The sequence below is a fragment of the Falco punctatus genome, assembly GCF_963210335.1.
Source record: "Falco punctatus genome assembly, chromosome: 8".
Lineage (NCBI taxonomy): Eukaryota > Metazoa > Chordata > Aves > Falconiformes > Falconidae > Falco > Falco punctatus.
In genome coordinates this window covers 32014986-32029467 of record NC_137588.1, presented here as the reverse complement: position 1 = coordinate 32029467, position 14482 = coordinate 32014986, and the positions used below count along the sequence as shown (strand labels likewise).

At 37.8% G+C, this 14482-nt stretch overlaps 1 protein-coding gene and 1 long non-coding RNA gene across 18 annotated transcripts in view; one reads left to right on the top strand and one right to left on the bottom strand.

Moving 5' to 3' along the window:
- The window catches only part of KALRN (kalirin RhoGEF kinase), a 546232-nt gene that overhangs the window by 280882 nt on the left and 250868 nt on the right, over window positions 1-14482 (bottom strand). For all 17 annotated transcript variants that reach the window (XR_013930070.1, XR_013930071.1, XR_013930072.1 and 14 more), the window contains exons 6-7: window positions 10443-10565; window positions 1655-1846 (exon numbers count right to left, since the gene is read on the bottom strand). Coding sequence is in view for 10 of the 17 variants with exons in the window: in XM_080399718.1 (XP_080255844.1) it covers window positions 1655-1846; window positions 10443-10565 (315 nt within the window). In the remaining 7 variants the exon portion in view is untranslated. The remainder of the gene's footprint in view (window positions 1-1654; window positions 1847-10442; window positions 10566-14482) is intronic.
- Window positions 1-14482, top strand: part of LOC308068714 — a 292607-nt gene that overhangs the window by 54777 nt on the left and 223348 nt on the right. The gene's annotated exons all lie outside the window — the stretch shown is intronic.

Genomic DNA, 14482 nt, shown 5'->3' with positions numbered 1-14482 from the left:
TGTTCACAATTAGCAAAGTCTCCTGCCTGTTAATAACGAGAGACTGACTTCTGTCAGAGAGCACAAACTTCAGTTCCTTATGAAAAGATGCCAGGGCAGGACTGGATTTTTTAGATCCACCCATACAATTGTAAAGAAAAAAAAAGACCCAAAGCTGAAAGTGCCATTAGTATAGCCATTTTTCAAGTTAAGGCTGAGGCACTTTGACAGCATTCAAAAGGCAGGAAGACAAAAAAAATATTCACCTCTAGCTTCACAAGACAGCTTTCTGTGTTATTGCCTTTCATGATATACAATACCTCAGCAACTCCTCATAAATTGCAAACAAGACTGACACTTCAGAAAAATAGAGGATTGCTCATTAAAATAATAATAAAAACAACCAAATCCAAACACCTAACAAACCAACATAAACAAGACAGAACTAATTCATTAATAAACCTTAAACATTCTCTTTGTGACTATAGACTAGATATAAATTCTTTTTCAATTTCTCTTTATGAACATATGATGACTGACAATTACTACCATAAAGACTACACCTAAACACTACAGTGCCCATTGTATGGAGATGGAAATTCTTGTACCGGGCATCTTAGTGTATCCATCCCATCAGAGCTACTGAGTGTGCTTACATGAGTAAGTGCCCAGTAGGGTGAGTAATTGCTCTATAGTATGGCCTGTTGTCAATAGGAAACACAAAATACAAAAAAATCCATTATAATTCTACAGTCAGAAACAAACAATAATAAAAAAAAAATCTTTATTCTTGAGCCAAACATATATTCTGTCTTATGAGGTATAGTTTCTGGCTTATCAGTCATAATTTCTTCTTCAGACACTTGTAGTACGGGTCATTCTATAAACATTAAGCATACCCACTTACTAGCTCTGATATTAAATATTTTGAAAAACAAGCACACAACAATACTGAAGAGAGCCCCAAAGCAGTGTTTGTCACTGGGAAATTAATGTAATTGACATACGATCATTGACGTACGTCATTAGGTGGACTTGGTTTAGGTGTAAAAAAAGTAGAAGGTTTATTCACAGACATATTTCCAACCTTTTGTGGCTATGAAAATTATGGAACAATTCCAGCAGTTGTTAAAGACACAAACCAGAGTTCAGAGACATGGAATATTTTCTTGGATATTCCTAGCTGTCTCTGAGGTCTCTGCTTAGTGAGGTCTAAAAAAGTTTGGGGCTATAGAGAGCATTGCAATGTCCTTTGGCTCCTAGAAATCGTCTGCTGGTATGGGTCTATGTCATATGTGTCAATATTCCCGTGCGCAAGGCACACATCACATATACATTAGTGCAGATACGTACTGTTTTCCTGACCATAATCTGATTTTATTCACACCACTGATTAGGCAATAGAAATGAAGCAGCATGTTACTGCACCAGTGCATTTCAGTTATGATCAGATTCTTTTTCATCACTAGGGCATAAAAAATATTTTCTTACCTACTCAGGGAAGATGTGCCATCTTTTGGGGGAAACATTACTATTTGCTTCCAAGACACTGATCAACTAGGAACAGGGCTTTTAACCTCATTGCATGTAAGCCAAAAGCCATCAGGTAATAACTGCAGCAGCATCATTATCAAAGTAGCAGTGAATCACTTTGCCACTCGCAAAAGCAGCTCACCTGTTCAGCTTTCTGGTGAAAGACAGCAGACATGGCTAAGATGGTGCTGCGCTCATCCAGAGCTGCAGCAAAACTCTTCCACTCTTGATCCAGCTGGCTAGATATTTGTTTAATTTGCTGAGAAGCATAATGGCCTGCCTCGGAAAGCCTTGATGCAACAGACATGATCCGATTGATGTTGACATAGGCATTCTGAAAATTAAAAAGCACACATAAATAAAGAGAAGGAAGAATCGTGACCACCCTCTGCCTCCAGTACACATTCCAACCACCATCAGTTGGAGTAAAGCCAAGCAGTTCAGTGAGAACAACCAACCACCCACTTAAATGTGCACGAATAGCAGGCATACTACCTACCACTCTAAAAATACATCCCTCGGGAATCTTTTTGCACATCTATGCCATTGTCTAACACCGTTAGTTCCCCCTCTCCCCTTTAATTTATTTATGTAAAGCTAATTTACCATACTTTTGCTATTTACTCACCTGTTAGGGTCTACTCATTGCTTCTATCTTATTCTTGATATTTCTATTTCATTACTTCATATTTCTGGATGCTATATCCACATATTCATAAGTGAAATGTTTGCTTTCTATCCTCTGAGAACTCTTGAACAATCCTTTACAGACACACTGTGTCAACAAATGGAAAAGTCTTACAGAATTTAAAAGCTCATAAGGATATTCCAGAGAAATATAAGAGTTTCTATAGAAATGTCTATTAAATTATATTCTTCAGTTAAAATGTTATCTTTTCTGTAGGTTATTTTAAGCTATTCTCCAGCAGAGATACAATTTAACTATATACTGAATTTAGAAGGATTTAAAAAGCCTACTAAAAGGGTAATATTTTCTGTTCTTTCATAAGAATTTTTCATGATAGTTTTTATTCAGCCTTGAAGCAGTGGAAGGATAATTATTTTTCCCTCAAACTGACTGTGAATAGCAATGTAATTCCATTAAAATACCCTTGTTCTGCATAGGAACGTAAACCTGAAAATAAATAGCCATCATGACAATGTCTTACAAAGATACACCATCAAAAGACAAATGACAGCTATCTTGCAGATTTCTGGGATGTCATTTGACGTAAACACTTCTCCTTTCTCCTTCCTCTTCACCAGAGGAAGGGAGCATCCCAAAATTTGAGATGTTTTGCTAATGTTGACTCACCGCTTTCTTGTCTCACTAAAGTATTTCAGAAGGGTTTTAGGAATTTCTCAGAGTAGAATCTTTAAAACCCTTATGCACAAGGACAACCACAGCCCTGATGATTTTAACAGTATTACTCACAGGCAAATAAATCAGAGGTGGAAGCGTTTGTTGGAGCAGGATCTCACCATAGTGAGTGGGAGCAAAATGTTGAAAGGTATCTGCCAATCAAAACACGAAACACAACAGAGCACTGCCAGAGCAGGCACAGGTCCAAACAAGGTTGTGAAGCAGGGCAAAGTATGTCTGCAAAGTGTGTGGGATAACTACGAAGTACACTCATCATACCTGCAGGTATGCTAGAGGAAGGAAAGATGGGACCACAATCCTTACAGCCACTATGCTCTCCCTGGTAGCACCATTACTGAGAGTTGTTACATAAATAACACAGATGTAAAGCAATACCCATCCTTCAGTTTTGTTTTTCCCCCTTATTATACAGCCTTTTCTTAAAAATTGGATTTGGCTTAAAAGTGTCAGATTTAGTTTCTCTAATTGTACTGAAAAAAGCATTTTTATTTCTATAAAATTATTCTAATTGTTCTGGAGTTTAAAGTTACTAAAAAAGATATCATGATTTAGAATTTTTGGCACCAGCCACAGGCAAACACTTCTTGGTGTCCCTCTAGGTTGGAAACTGGAATTTAGACTGAATATTTAAGCCTTTCTTCCAGAACATCTTCATGACTGAGCCTCAGCCAAGATCATTCTGCAACATTTCAGGTCAGCTGTTCTGGTGGAAAGCAGTGTAGCATCACTACAGTTGTTAAAGCTTGGATAAGTCCACCAAACGAAGACATGGAACTTTGCTGGTTTTGAAGGAAAAGAAAATGTGGGGAAGAAGTTTTGTTTTCATGTAAAAAGTAGTCATTTTAATCTTGCTTTTATTTATTTCCCCCCTTCGGAATTATCTCAGCCAATGCAATGCAACGAGTATGGAGGAAAAGAACTGTCGGTTCCTTGGTTCCCTATAGCTACATATAAAGATGTATTAACTAGTAGTAAGGTAAATGTGAGATTAATTGATATACAGCAAATGTTCTTAAAGTCTTTTTTTTTGAGTTAGGGAAATTTATATATTGTTACGTTTGTTATATTTTTATACAGAGATGAGGATTCTTTGAGATTAAATGTTACTTTCCTAGATAAGTTTTCATGGAAGAGTACCAACCCATCCTGTAGCCAACTCACTAATTCCACAGTTTTCCAGCAGAAAGCAAGAAGCAGTTTGGGAGTCACCTGCTCACACCTCCATTCTTAGCACACCACGTGGAACTGGCTCAGGAAACACTCCTACGCTTCCCTTGTTGCTTTCTGAGCAATAAATGGATTCAACTGCAATATCACATGTGATGTGTCTTTTTCCGTAGAACTCCAACAGATAGTGTAAATGAGATACCTCTTACTTCTGGACACGTGCACTCTTTATTTCCACTTTACCTGTACCACCTCAGTGAAGCAGAGACATTGAAGTGGGGCTTGGACACATAAGATTTGTCCTAAGTCTCACAGTAAAAGGAGACTGAGCAAAGACTTAGCTAAAAATCTGGAACTCAAGATAGTGCATCCTACCTAACACATTTTACAGTCTCAGGACCTTTATCCAGTGTCACTATTATTGGGAAAGGTGGGATCTCTGGGAAAAATGGGATCTCTGTTGTGGATTGAGGTAAAATGAAATATGGCTTCAAGGTGCTCTAGAATTTCGTTTCAAGAGAAAAAAAATTAATTGACCACAATTCACAAGATGCAAGACATTTCTGTTCCAGCTTGAAATAGAATAAAATTGCAAGCCACTTTTTTTATGTTTATTTGCCAACGTGTGATGTTCCAAGTAAAATGGAACAAAAACCTATGCTGCCAAAATTCAACTCCTGACATTTCACAGTTAAACTTTCCTTTCCCTCTGGTTTATTCACCTCTAAAAACTGAATGCATTGAGATTTTTCTATGTCAGTATTATATCAATCTTTTTATCCTAATAGGAAATAAATGAAATAGAACAGCTAATGTCTGTGACTTTATTTTTCCTTTAGGCTGGAAAATCCACTACCAGCAGGCTCATAGAGTGTCTCACTTTAAATATAACCTAAGGCCTCACCTTTTTTCAAACTGAGAGATGTCCCCCAAGGAGGACAGCAAGGGATCACTGATTTATGGCTATATAGAACTACAATAGGTCAGTATCTAGAACTAACAACAAAAGCACTTCAGTTGACATTCTGTTGTTGTGACACTAGGAAAGACCCAAGTTTTGGCTAACATATATAACTTATCATTAAAAACCTTTATTTTGCATGTATTTGCACATTTTCCAAAAGTACTGTCCATGTAAATTCTTCATTTACTTTATTTTGGCTTCAAAATTTTAGTCAAAAAGGGGGATTTTTGCCTTCTAGAAGTCAATTGACTGGCAACCAAAAGTTTCCCCACATGTGCATAAGCACCACAGAATGCAGAGTTTCTTTTACAGTTTAGGAAAGCTTTGTGCAATGCCTTACGAGTGCACATACCACTCTACGACCACCAGTTCTTAGTTCCTTTCTGTCACCTAAACAAGACCTTGATTCTGGTCATCAATGTCTAATATAGCTGTTCCTTCCAGTGTAAGTAATCACTGCTGAAGTCCCTAACACTTGGTAGGATAACATCTCTAGTCTCAGCAACATGCACTAACAGTAGTGGAGTTTCAACTCTGGAATGATTTCCCACAAGCAAATACACTAATTCAGCCCTAATCATCTAGAGGGCATGCTGGGAGACCTTCCCTCCTAATTTTGTTCCTAGCTGGAATAATACTTTCTTCTAATACACGTATTAAGAAATACCTTACACTTGCAAAAGAAAAACAAGCCGAGAGAAGTGATTAAATCTGCAATGAACTTGGCTGTGTTCATCTCATTTCCTAGAGAACAGTTCAGATATTGTGATGCAACCAGCAAAGGTGGGCTGCAGGAGGAGGGTTTTGCAGATTAATTGAAGGTGAAATTAGATTGTTGAATACTTCTTTAAAATAGAATAATTTAAAAAAAAAAAACACAAACAACCCAGTTTGCACTATGTTACTGTGAGTTTAGAAACCATCTGTGAAATGAACCCAACACATAAATCCAAAGCGGAATGTTTCACTTACAAAACAAATGTATGAGGTATCTTTAAGACCTTTAAGTTTCTATAATAAGGCCAATTACATGTAGCCTGTTGCAGAATAATATTGGATGGCATTTTAGCTCAGCCTACATACAGAAAATTATCATTCATTTAAGAAAAATGTTGCAAATTTTCAACAGACTTTGGCTGTTGAAAGGCTATCATTAGCCTTTACGTGATAATTGTGTTTGAAATATATTGTGACTTTCTTAGCAAAACATGCATTTCCATATAGTATCAGACAGCTAACTCCCTGACAGCAGGATAGGCAGCAATGCCAGCATTGAACACTGCCATTTTAATGCATGTTCCACAGAAAGCAGTAACTCATTCTTTAAGGAGGTTAACAGACCTGGGCATAAAAAAAGTCCAAGCAAAGGAAATACGAGTAACTTCAGTCAGAACAAATAGCACGTATACCATGTATCCAAGTGTAGAGCTACAGCCAGTACGTTTTGTCATACTGAAACACTGTTGGTTTTCTTTCTCTAGTAAATTTACCAGATTGAGATTACTCAAAAGGTGTTGAAGCTAAATATTCATCTTTGTGAAAAGTATTATTTCTTCATTATAAACATCATACAGCTGTGATAAAGACTAATATAATTTATTTTGAAACTGAAGTGAAAACAAGCACTGCCTTGAATCACAGGAAAAAATTATCGATGGTCCTTATTTGAAAGAAAAAACCCACACTACAGTTTATTAGCTCAAATACATGAGTTCTCCAAATCCCACATAATTCATTTAAAAGGCATAATTAATATTGTAAAAAAAGAGTAACAAATTGTTTTTCCAAGAAGTAGCTTTGGTCACAGCATGCCTACAGAGATGTATAGGAAGAGCATGCAACAAAAGACATTACCCAACAAAGATCTGAAGACTGTATTTTCTAGAGCAACTGGAAAGAGTATTTGAACTATTATTAGTTATGCAAGGCTTAAAGTACACTAGGCATAGTGTAAAGGGAAAAGAATAATGAAAAAAACCCTCCTGAAAACACCTTAGTGAACCAATATCTAATGCAACTTCAGCTGAAGTTTGTAGGATTTTTTCCCTGCAAAAGTCATCCTCAGCTACGTTGTCCTCCTCCATGCATTCTCTCAATACTGATTTTAACCTATTGACAAAACAAAAGAAACCCCAGACACCATAAGCAACCCCAAGCCCCACAACCAATAAGTGTACTTAAAAGTTTTAATTATTTTGTTACTAAGATTCATGATAGCTGAACTATTCTCAATTCAACAGTTGCTGGAACTAATTAAAAAAAAGCTAAATTAAAGCAAATTTTTAGCAAAATCACAATTATAAAGCAAATTCTCAGAGAAAAAATGTATAGTGTGATCTAGTTCACCCTCAAGAGACGGAAACCAAAAGATTTATATATATTAAAAAAAAAAGGCAGGAGCACCTAACTGGGTTTGAAAAGTCATCCTTCTTGAACAAATCTCCGTGTCTTGAGTCCAAAGCATCTAGCTAAATATCTGAGTTTTGTAATCAGCATGAGAGAGCCTGAAGGCTCATCAGGTATGAATGATATGAATGTTTTAATTTATTAAAACTCACCAGTATCTTAAGTTTCCAGACTTGGGTGGGTCACAATAATCTACCTGGGACTGACTGAAAACAGATCTGAGGGTTATAAAGTCCCCATTGTGTGGTAAAGAAACAGGAAAGGATTCCTGTCATTTTTCTGTTTGCAGCCAAGGGTATTACATTAAGAGATTGAGGAATACTGGATTATAAGCACAAATGAGTACATACCTAATAGTAAATTCACCAGAGCTAAAGTTTTCTCTCTAACACCCTCCGCATTATGTTGCTTAATCCTAATCCTTAACTTCACATATATTTATCAGTGGGTAACAAGAAGTTTCTTGATGTGCAAAATAATTTGTTTATATAAATATTGTAGGAGCAGAGCCTCTGGCAACAGACTGCAAGGCAAAGACCTTTTCTTCCTTTGAAAATGTATAGCATCTAGAACAGTGATCTAATATCACCTACTTTTACTATAATATTATCAAATAATATGCACTCATCATTTTCCAACAGTCTCCAATAGAAATCAAATGGTAGCCTGAACAACTGAACTGCCATAAAAATAAGACAGTTGCATGAAGGCAGTTGTGCAGCAGCAATCACATGATTATGTATTTCTAAAATCACCCACTGTAATTTACTTAGAGGAAACTATATTGGATAAAAAAACCCAAAACCCACATAATCCGACTGTGCATCATAAAACCTGGCAAAACATATAGACTGTGTATATCTTGCCTCAAGATGCTACAGTTACCTGAGGTGGTTCTTTCCCATTAATTTTGCTGTTATCAGCAAGAGACTCCACTTAAGTGCTGTTACACGGAACAGACCTAATCCCTATTTCTAGTCCCATTTCTCCAGCAACCGAAGTATGGCTCAGGCTGCTGGGTAGCCTTTGGGTATGTAACATCCTACCAATATGCTGAGAGTCATCACCCAACATCCTCTGTTCTTGCTTCATTCAAGTAATCAATCTGTCCTGACTACGTTGCTGACTGTCACTGACTCTTGCCTTGAACATGTGCAGGGCTTCATCTTTACTACAATGTCTTCACATAGTTCTTGTGCATGCCAAGAGACAAAACTGCAATCTACCACAGGAGTTGGGCTGTGGTCAGGAAAGAATAATTTCAGTTTCAGTCTCCTCTTGCTCTTCCTGCATGCTTTACCACAAATGTATGCAGTCCAACACCCTTATGCAGCAAGCTGACATCTCCTGCATGCTAACACCCTTATACTCACAACACAAGCCACAGCACAGGTCCCTGCCCCTACAAGCTCCCCCAAGATCTTTGCAAATGTCTCACTCCCTTGCATTCCTCATTTCCAAAATTTCACTTGGGGACAGATGGAAGAAGAATGGAGGAAAATATTTTTTCTTCCATTAGCTGGACACTCCCTGCCACTCATTAATTTTCTATTAACAGCAATTATCTCTTTCCATGTTTCCCTCCTAGTTATTTTAAGAAAGTAATACCAGACGTATCACAAAAGTTATGAAGGGAGGTGCTCCAGCTTGACACTTCTAATGGTGTTTTCTGAAGAATTATGATGGACTTTGCATGTTTCATAAGCCAAATGACTTTTAAAGCACTAACCTCCAGGACATATTTATTTGTTGGGATCCTGTGACCAGCAGTGTTACGTAAAGGCTGTGCTATCCTGTATTTTACTAGATGGCATTGTGATGGCAAGCTAAACAATCAGGTGTCTTGAGCTTGTTTTTCAGTACTTCTTTCAATTATAATCACAATAAAGACATTAACAGACTTTATAAACATTTCTCATCTTCCACTATTAAGCAATGCCCTAGTGCGGCACAGTGCTGTAGTGAGGAATACCTAGGCAGCCAGAAATGGTGGGTGAAGTTTAGGTCAGAGGAGTTAATCACCTGATCTGGAATTTGCTCAGAGTACCAGGGTTAACACTATTAAAAGCAGAGAGTTGGGACCTCTTTTTCACATCTCAGATCACTGCTCTCAAGTACCTTGCTGTTTGGCAGCATAGTAGGCTGTGGCTCTCTAGTGATTTACACCCACCAACTTAAATGTCAGCCACCACCTTTGAGGTCTCAGCCCAAGTGCAACCGTAATCTGACTGCACAACGTGAAGAGGTACACCTGCAGCAGTTGGTTTACTCAGGGCAACCTTTTGTGTAGTTGACACAGAGCATTCAGAGAGGACTTCTGTGCATTTGCAGCAGGGGGTATGCATGCATTTTTCTAACCCAGTGCAACAATCAAAACATCAATACATTCTGTCCTCATTTCTGTGCTGAAAGCAGAGCAGTTTCCAGGACAAATACCTTATACGCCTGGAAAGAATAAGTAAGTGTGCAAAGCACTTATAAATGTATACTGACAGTCGTGTCGTCGTCCCCCCCCCCCCCCCCCCCCTTAAAAACTAAGGTAAATTGAGTTGCATTCAAAGAGACTGACCGATCAACTACTGAAAAAGCCAAAATCCCACCGTGGCCACAACTGACAGCTTGATTAGTGTCACTTTTTTAGGGTTTTGAAAGGTACCTTAGCAGGGTGTGTGGGGAGAAGCATAAATTAAGGTGCCACCTACAGCCCTCATTAATTCCCAGTCAAAGTAATGTCAAAAACTTAAAAAATATTGTATTTGCTCTCCAGAATGTAAACAAACTCCACAGACTTTGCTGCTCTTAAGCCAAGGAAATAACCATATATTAGTGTTTGAGGGGACAGAGTAACACCCCGCTTTCCAGCAAGAGGGCTGTTGCCACAGCCCTGCCTGACCTTGCTTCACTTCTCACAGGTCCATAGTGCTCTCTGAACTGGAGGTGGCCTCACGTGCTGGCCCTCGCCTCACTCACGTGCACAGACCCGCTGTTCACAGTGTGCCTTCAACTCACCATGGAATTCATGGCAAAGTGATTGTGCTGCGTCTGTAGGTCAAGGGCATGTTGGTAGCTCACGCCAATCTCCGTGTGACTCTGCAGGAACAATTCTTTGTTGTGGCTGATCCAGTCGAACATCTAGAAGTATCCACATAGGATAGAGGGGAGGGGGGAAAAAAAGTATTAAAGCAACTATGAAAAAATAAGAGACAGTGTGAAATACAGAAAACCAGTTCTGAGACAGATGTATACACAACCTAGACAAAAAAACCCCACCACCCTCATTATGTTCCTCATCAAAATAAGCTTTGTTGAGCAATGTAAGCATTTAAGTTATGACCATATTTTGTTATTAGCAGAACAATGAGTCAGGAAACATAATTCATGAAACATGTTCCTCAGTAAGCTGATCCCACAGTCTTTTCCTATAAGTAATGGGAATTTCATATACAGAAAGATGGCAGCAGAGGGACCTAAAATCAGGGGTTGCTTCACTGACCAAAGATCTAGCAGTTCATAAAGTACCCTTAACCCAGAAATGGACCAAAGATTCCATAAATATTATTGATGCAATTTTCTCCCCCTGCCCCCCCCCCCCCTTTTCATCTATACATAGTTTCCAAATGTTACACTTCAATAGCCAGCAGACTTCCTACACTTACATTTCCTAGATCTTTCCAATTCCAAAGCCAGAACACAGTCTACCTTTCACTTATTATTTTTGGGATGAAGAGAGAAAAAAAAAGTATTTTATTAATATCTATAAAGAGTACACATTTCAACTTCTCCCACTTCTAAATGTATTTCCAAGCAAAATGGATAGTTCAGTACCTCAGACTCAGATAGAAATCTATTGAATAAAGCTGATGAAATGCATTCCTTATTTTATAGCACGTTAATATGACATTTCAATCTGCCGCATATTCATTCATTATAAGCTGTCGATAGTCAGCTAGGAAACTGTTTCTGTTTTGGTTTGTTCTATGTGTTAGAGACTAAATACATTCAAAGGTTAACACACTAGTTTTAGAGACTAGAGACTTCATTCAAAGTAAGAACCTTTCATTCTTTACTCCCATCTACTGCTCTGCAGGCACTGCAATCTCAGATTTCTTCTCTCCTGCAATACTTTTGTTACAGAATCCCTTCAAACCACATTCCCTCATCTCCACCCCAGCAAGCTGGAGAACTGTCCATTAATAAGGACTCTTTCATAATAAAATACCTACACCTTATTAATTAATTATAAGGAAATAAAAACTAATTAAAGAAGCAGTGGAGGTCATGTCAATACAGTCCCTGGTGTTAAGAGAAAGGTTTCAGGGTTAAAAGGCGAGTGACGCAACCACCTTCTAAGCAATTACCTTACAGTCAAAGGATCACTCCAGATCTCTCTTATAACATTCACACATCTTCCAGTCAAGAGCTGTTCTGTTCTTTAGCACCGAATAACAATTTTTGGCCTGTGACAGCTGAAGAACACTCAGAGCCCACTGCTCAGGGACTCTATGTTGCCATAGTTTCTCAGGGTCGGTTACCTGTAGAGACAGTGCTCCTAAGCGTAGAGGAAAGGCCCTGTATGGGTCACCTAAGATTCCTGCAATAAACTCAGAATCTCATGCTGGGCACTTGATTCAGCATGGGAGTGCACTGCTTTATGCAGTGGATTTACAGAAATAATACTGAATATCCCTTTCATCAAAAGGCAAATAAACATTGAAAGTGCTCTAGTGTCACAGACACACTACACTGACCTGCTCCCCCAAATCTGTCACGTATGCCTGACTTCTTAATCCTTTATTTATGAAAATACACTTGCAACTACAGAGTCTATGCTAGCTCGTATTTTCTGTTGATGAATAGTCTTAAAGGCCAAATTTGGTTCAATTTATAAAGACACAAGTCCAAAGTAATATCATTGACACAGTTACTTACTCATTTGTACCCATGGAGCTGATCAAAATCAGGCCTATCGCCATTTTTTCAGAAAGTCTAAATAACAAGATTTTTGCAAGGATGAGCTCAGGGTTTCAAACATTATTGCCAATTAAACAGAATAAAACAACTTTCTATAACCTGAAGAGACACCTAAAGCTTTCTCATTGAATTTCTTTTTCTCACTTTATTAAGATTTAATAAGAAACATTAGCACAAAATAATTTGCCACACTTGTGGGCTTAAAGCAAAAAAGCCATAAAACCAAGAAATAAAAATTCCATAACAGCAAAGTTCATGTCCCAACAACAGGATTTTACATCTCTGCTGAGAAACCAACAGAGATTTCTTGTAAGTAGATATATGTTTGATGTGAACATTTTAAAATGTTTTAAACAATCTGAAGACATTCAGGGAGAAGAAAACTGGCAGCAATCCACTAAAAATAAACAGTAAATCTATTATTTTATGTCCAGCAAAGCCAAACCAGGATCTTTTTAAGACAAATAATTTAAACAAGTAATCTATTATTCTGTGGATAGGGAGCATTTCCTCTATCTAATCTATACACATATTATTGGATAAGAATCTAGGTTAAGTTAAACCATGCTTCTTCCTTTTAAAATACGATAATAAACTATATATAAAAAAGAAATTTAAGAGAGAATTAATCTTTTTGTCTTGTTTAATCAACTGAAATACACAACAGCAATTGTGTGGATGACTTTCCACAGTTTTAAGTAACAGACCTCAATGATGATATCTGTATCACCTTCCAAAATAGTACGTTTTTTAAATTTCTGTTCATGGACAACAGCAGATTTTGGGAGTTTCAATTTCAGTTTAGACTTTGAATCTTTCTATTATCCTCACCATAAAAAATTACTTGGGTTTCAGCTGGCCTATGCCTGTAGCAAATTAACCCCCATCAATATGGTCTGGAGTCTCTCCCCAACTCATTCAAGTCTCACTTGAAAGCCCAGAGAATGAGAAGTTTTGAGTTTCATGTGGTTTGGAGCAGAGAGAAAATAAAGCAAGATGCCTAGGAATGAGTGCAGAGTGAAAAAATGCAGATTCACTACAGCCTAAAGTAGGGTTAATTATGCACTTTAGTCTGTAAAGAAATTCATCGCTCTTGAGTCTTAATGAATAATAAGCAGTATTTACAATCATTCCTGCTTTACACAGCAACCTTTGCAAGACTGCAGACGTGTCTACCTTATGCAGTGCATTACTACATCCGAGATACTCAAAAAAGTTCCAGATGAGTTGGTACCTTGGCATGGCACAATTCAGTGCTGTGTGGAAATGCTAACTTGACCCTCAAAACAGCATGGCCTGGGCACAGTACTGCTTGGATTTGTCTAGATCACTTTCGTTTCCAGGGCTGGTTCCTTCAAAAACTTCTCAAGCATTTCTGCTTAATGCTTCCTTAACTATAGATATTTCCCCAAGTACCCATAAAAGAGTACTGGGTTTTCTTCATGGCACAGGTCTAGCACCATGAAAAACTTTGTACTTTCACCCTCCTAATCAAGGATGGATGGAAATTATAAACATCACACAGTCCCACAGATCACACTTGCTTAACAATTATAGGATTTAAATAAAGAACTACATAAGAATGGGGTCTTACTTGCTTTTGAGATCTAATGGATTGTGTTTTTAAATTTTTATCTTTGACCACAAAGTCTAAAATGGACTTAAAAATTTTATCATAATAATATGACTGGCAATTGAGGCTCTGAAGATACCAGATGTTGGGTGACTTGTGATGATGCTGTGAGTTTGCAATGTGTGGTCAGGAGGTTTTTATATGAAGTTCTGTCAGCATTGTCTGTCCTGGCCCATATTACTAGCAATATTTCCTGAAAGCTTTCAATTTAAACTTGTTTTCCACATGAGAAACACTGATGCTTCCTGTGTTCCTGAAGTGAGTGTGTTGCCTGGTTTGCTTAATTAAAGCACACCATTAAGGATGTGATCATGGCAATGACCCAAGAATTGCTATTTTACTTAACCCTGAGAGGGCCGCCCCAGTTTCAAGGGGCTAACTTGGGCTTCTAGAATAATGTTCAACATCCTTTGATAAGTTAGTTTCCCTGACAAAGGAATGAGGT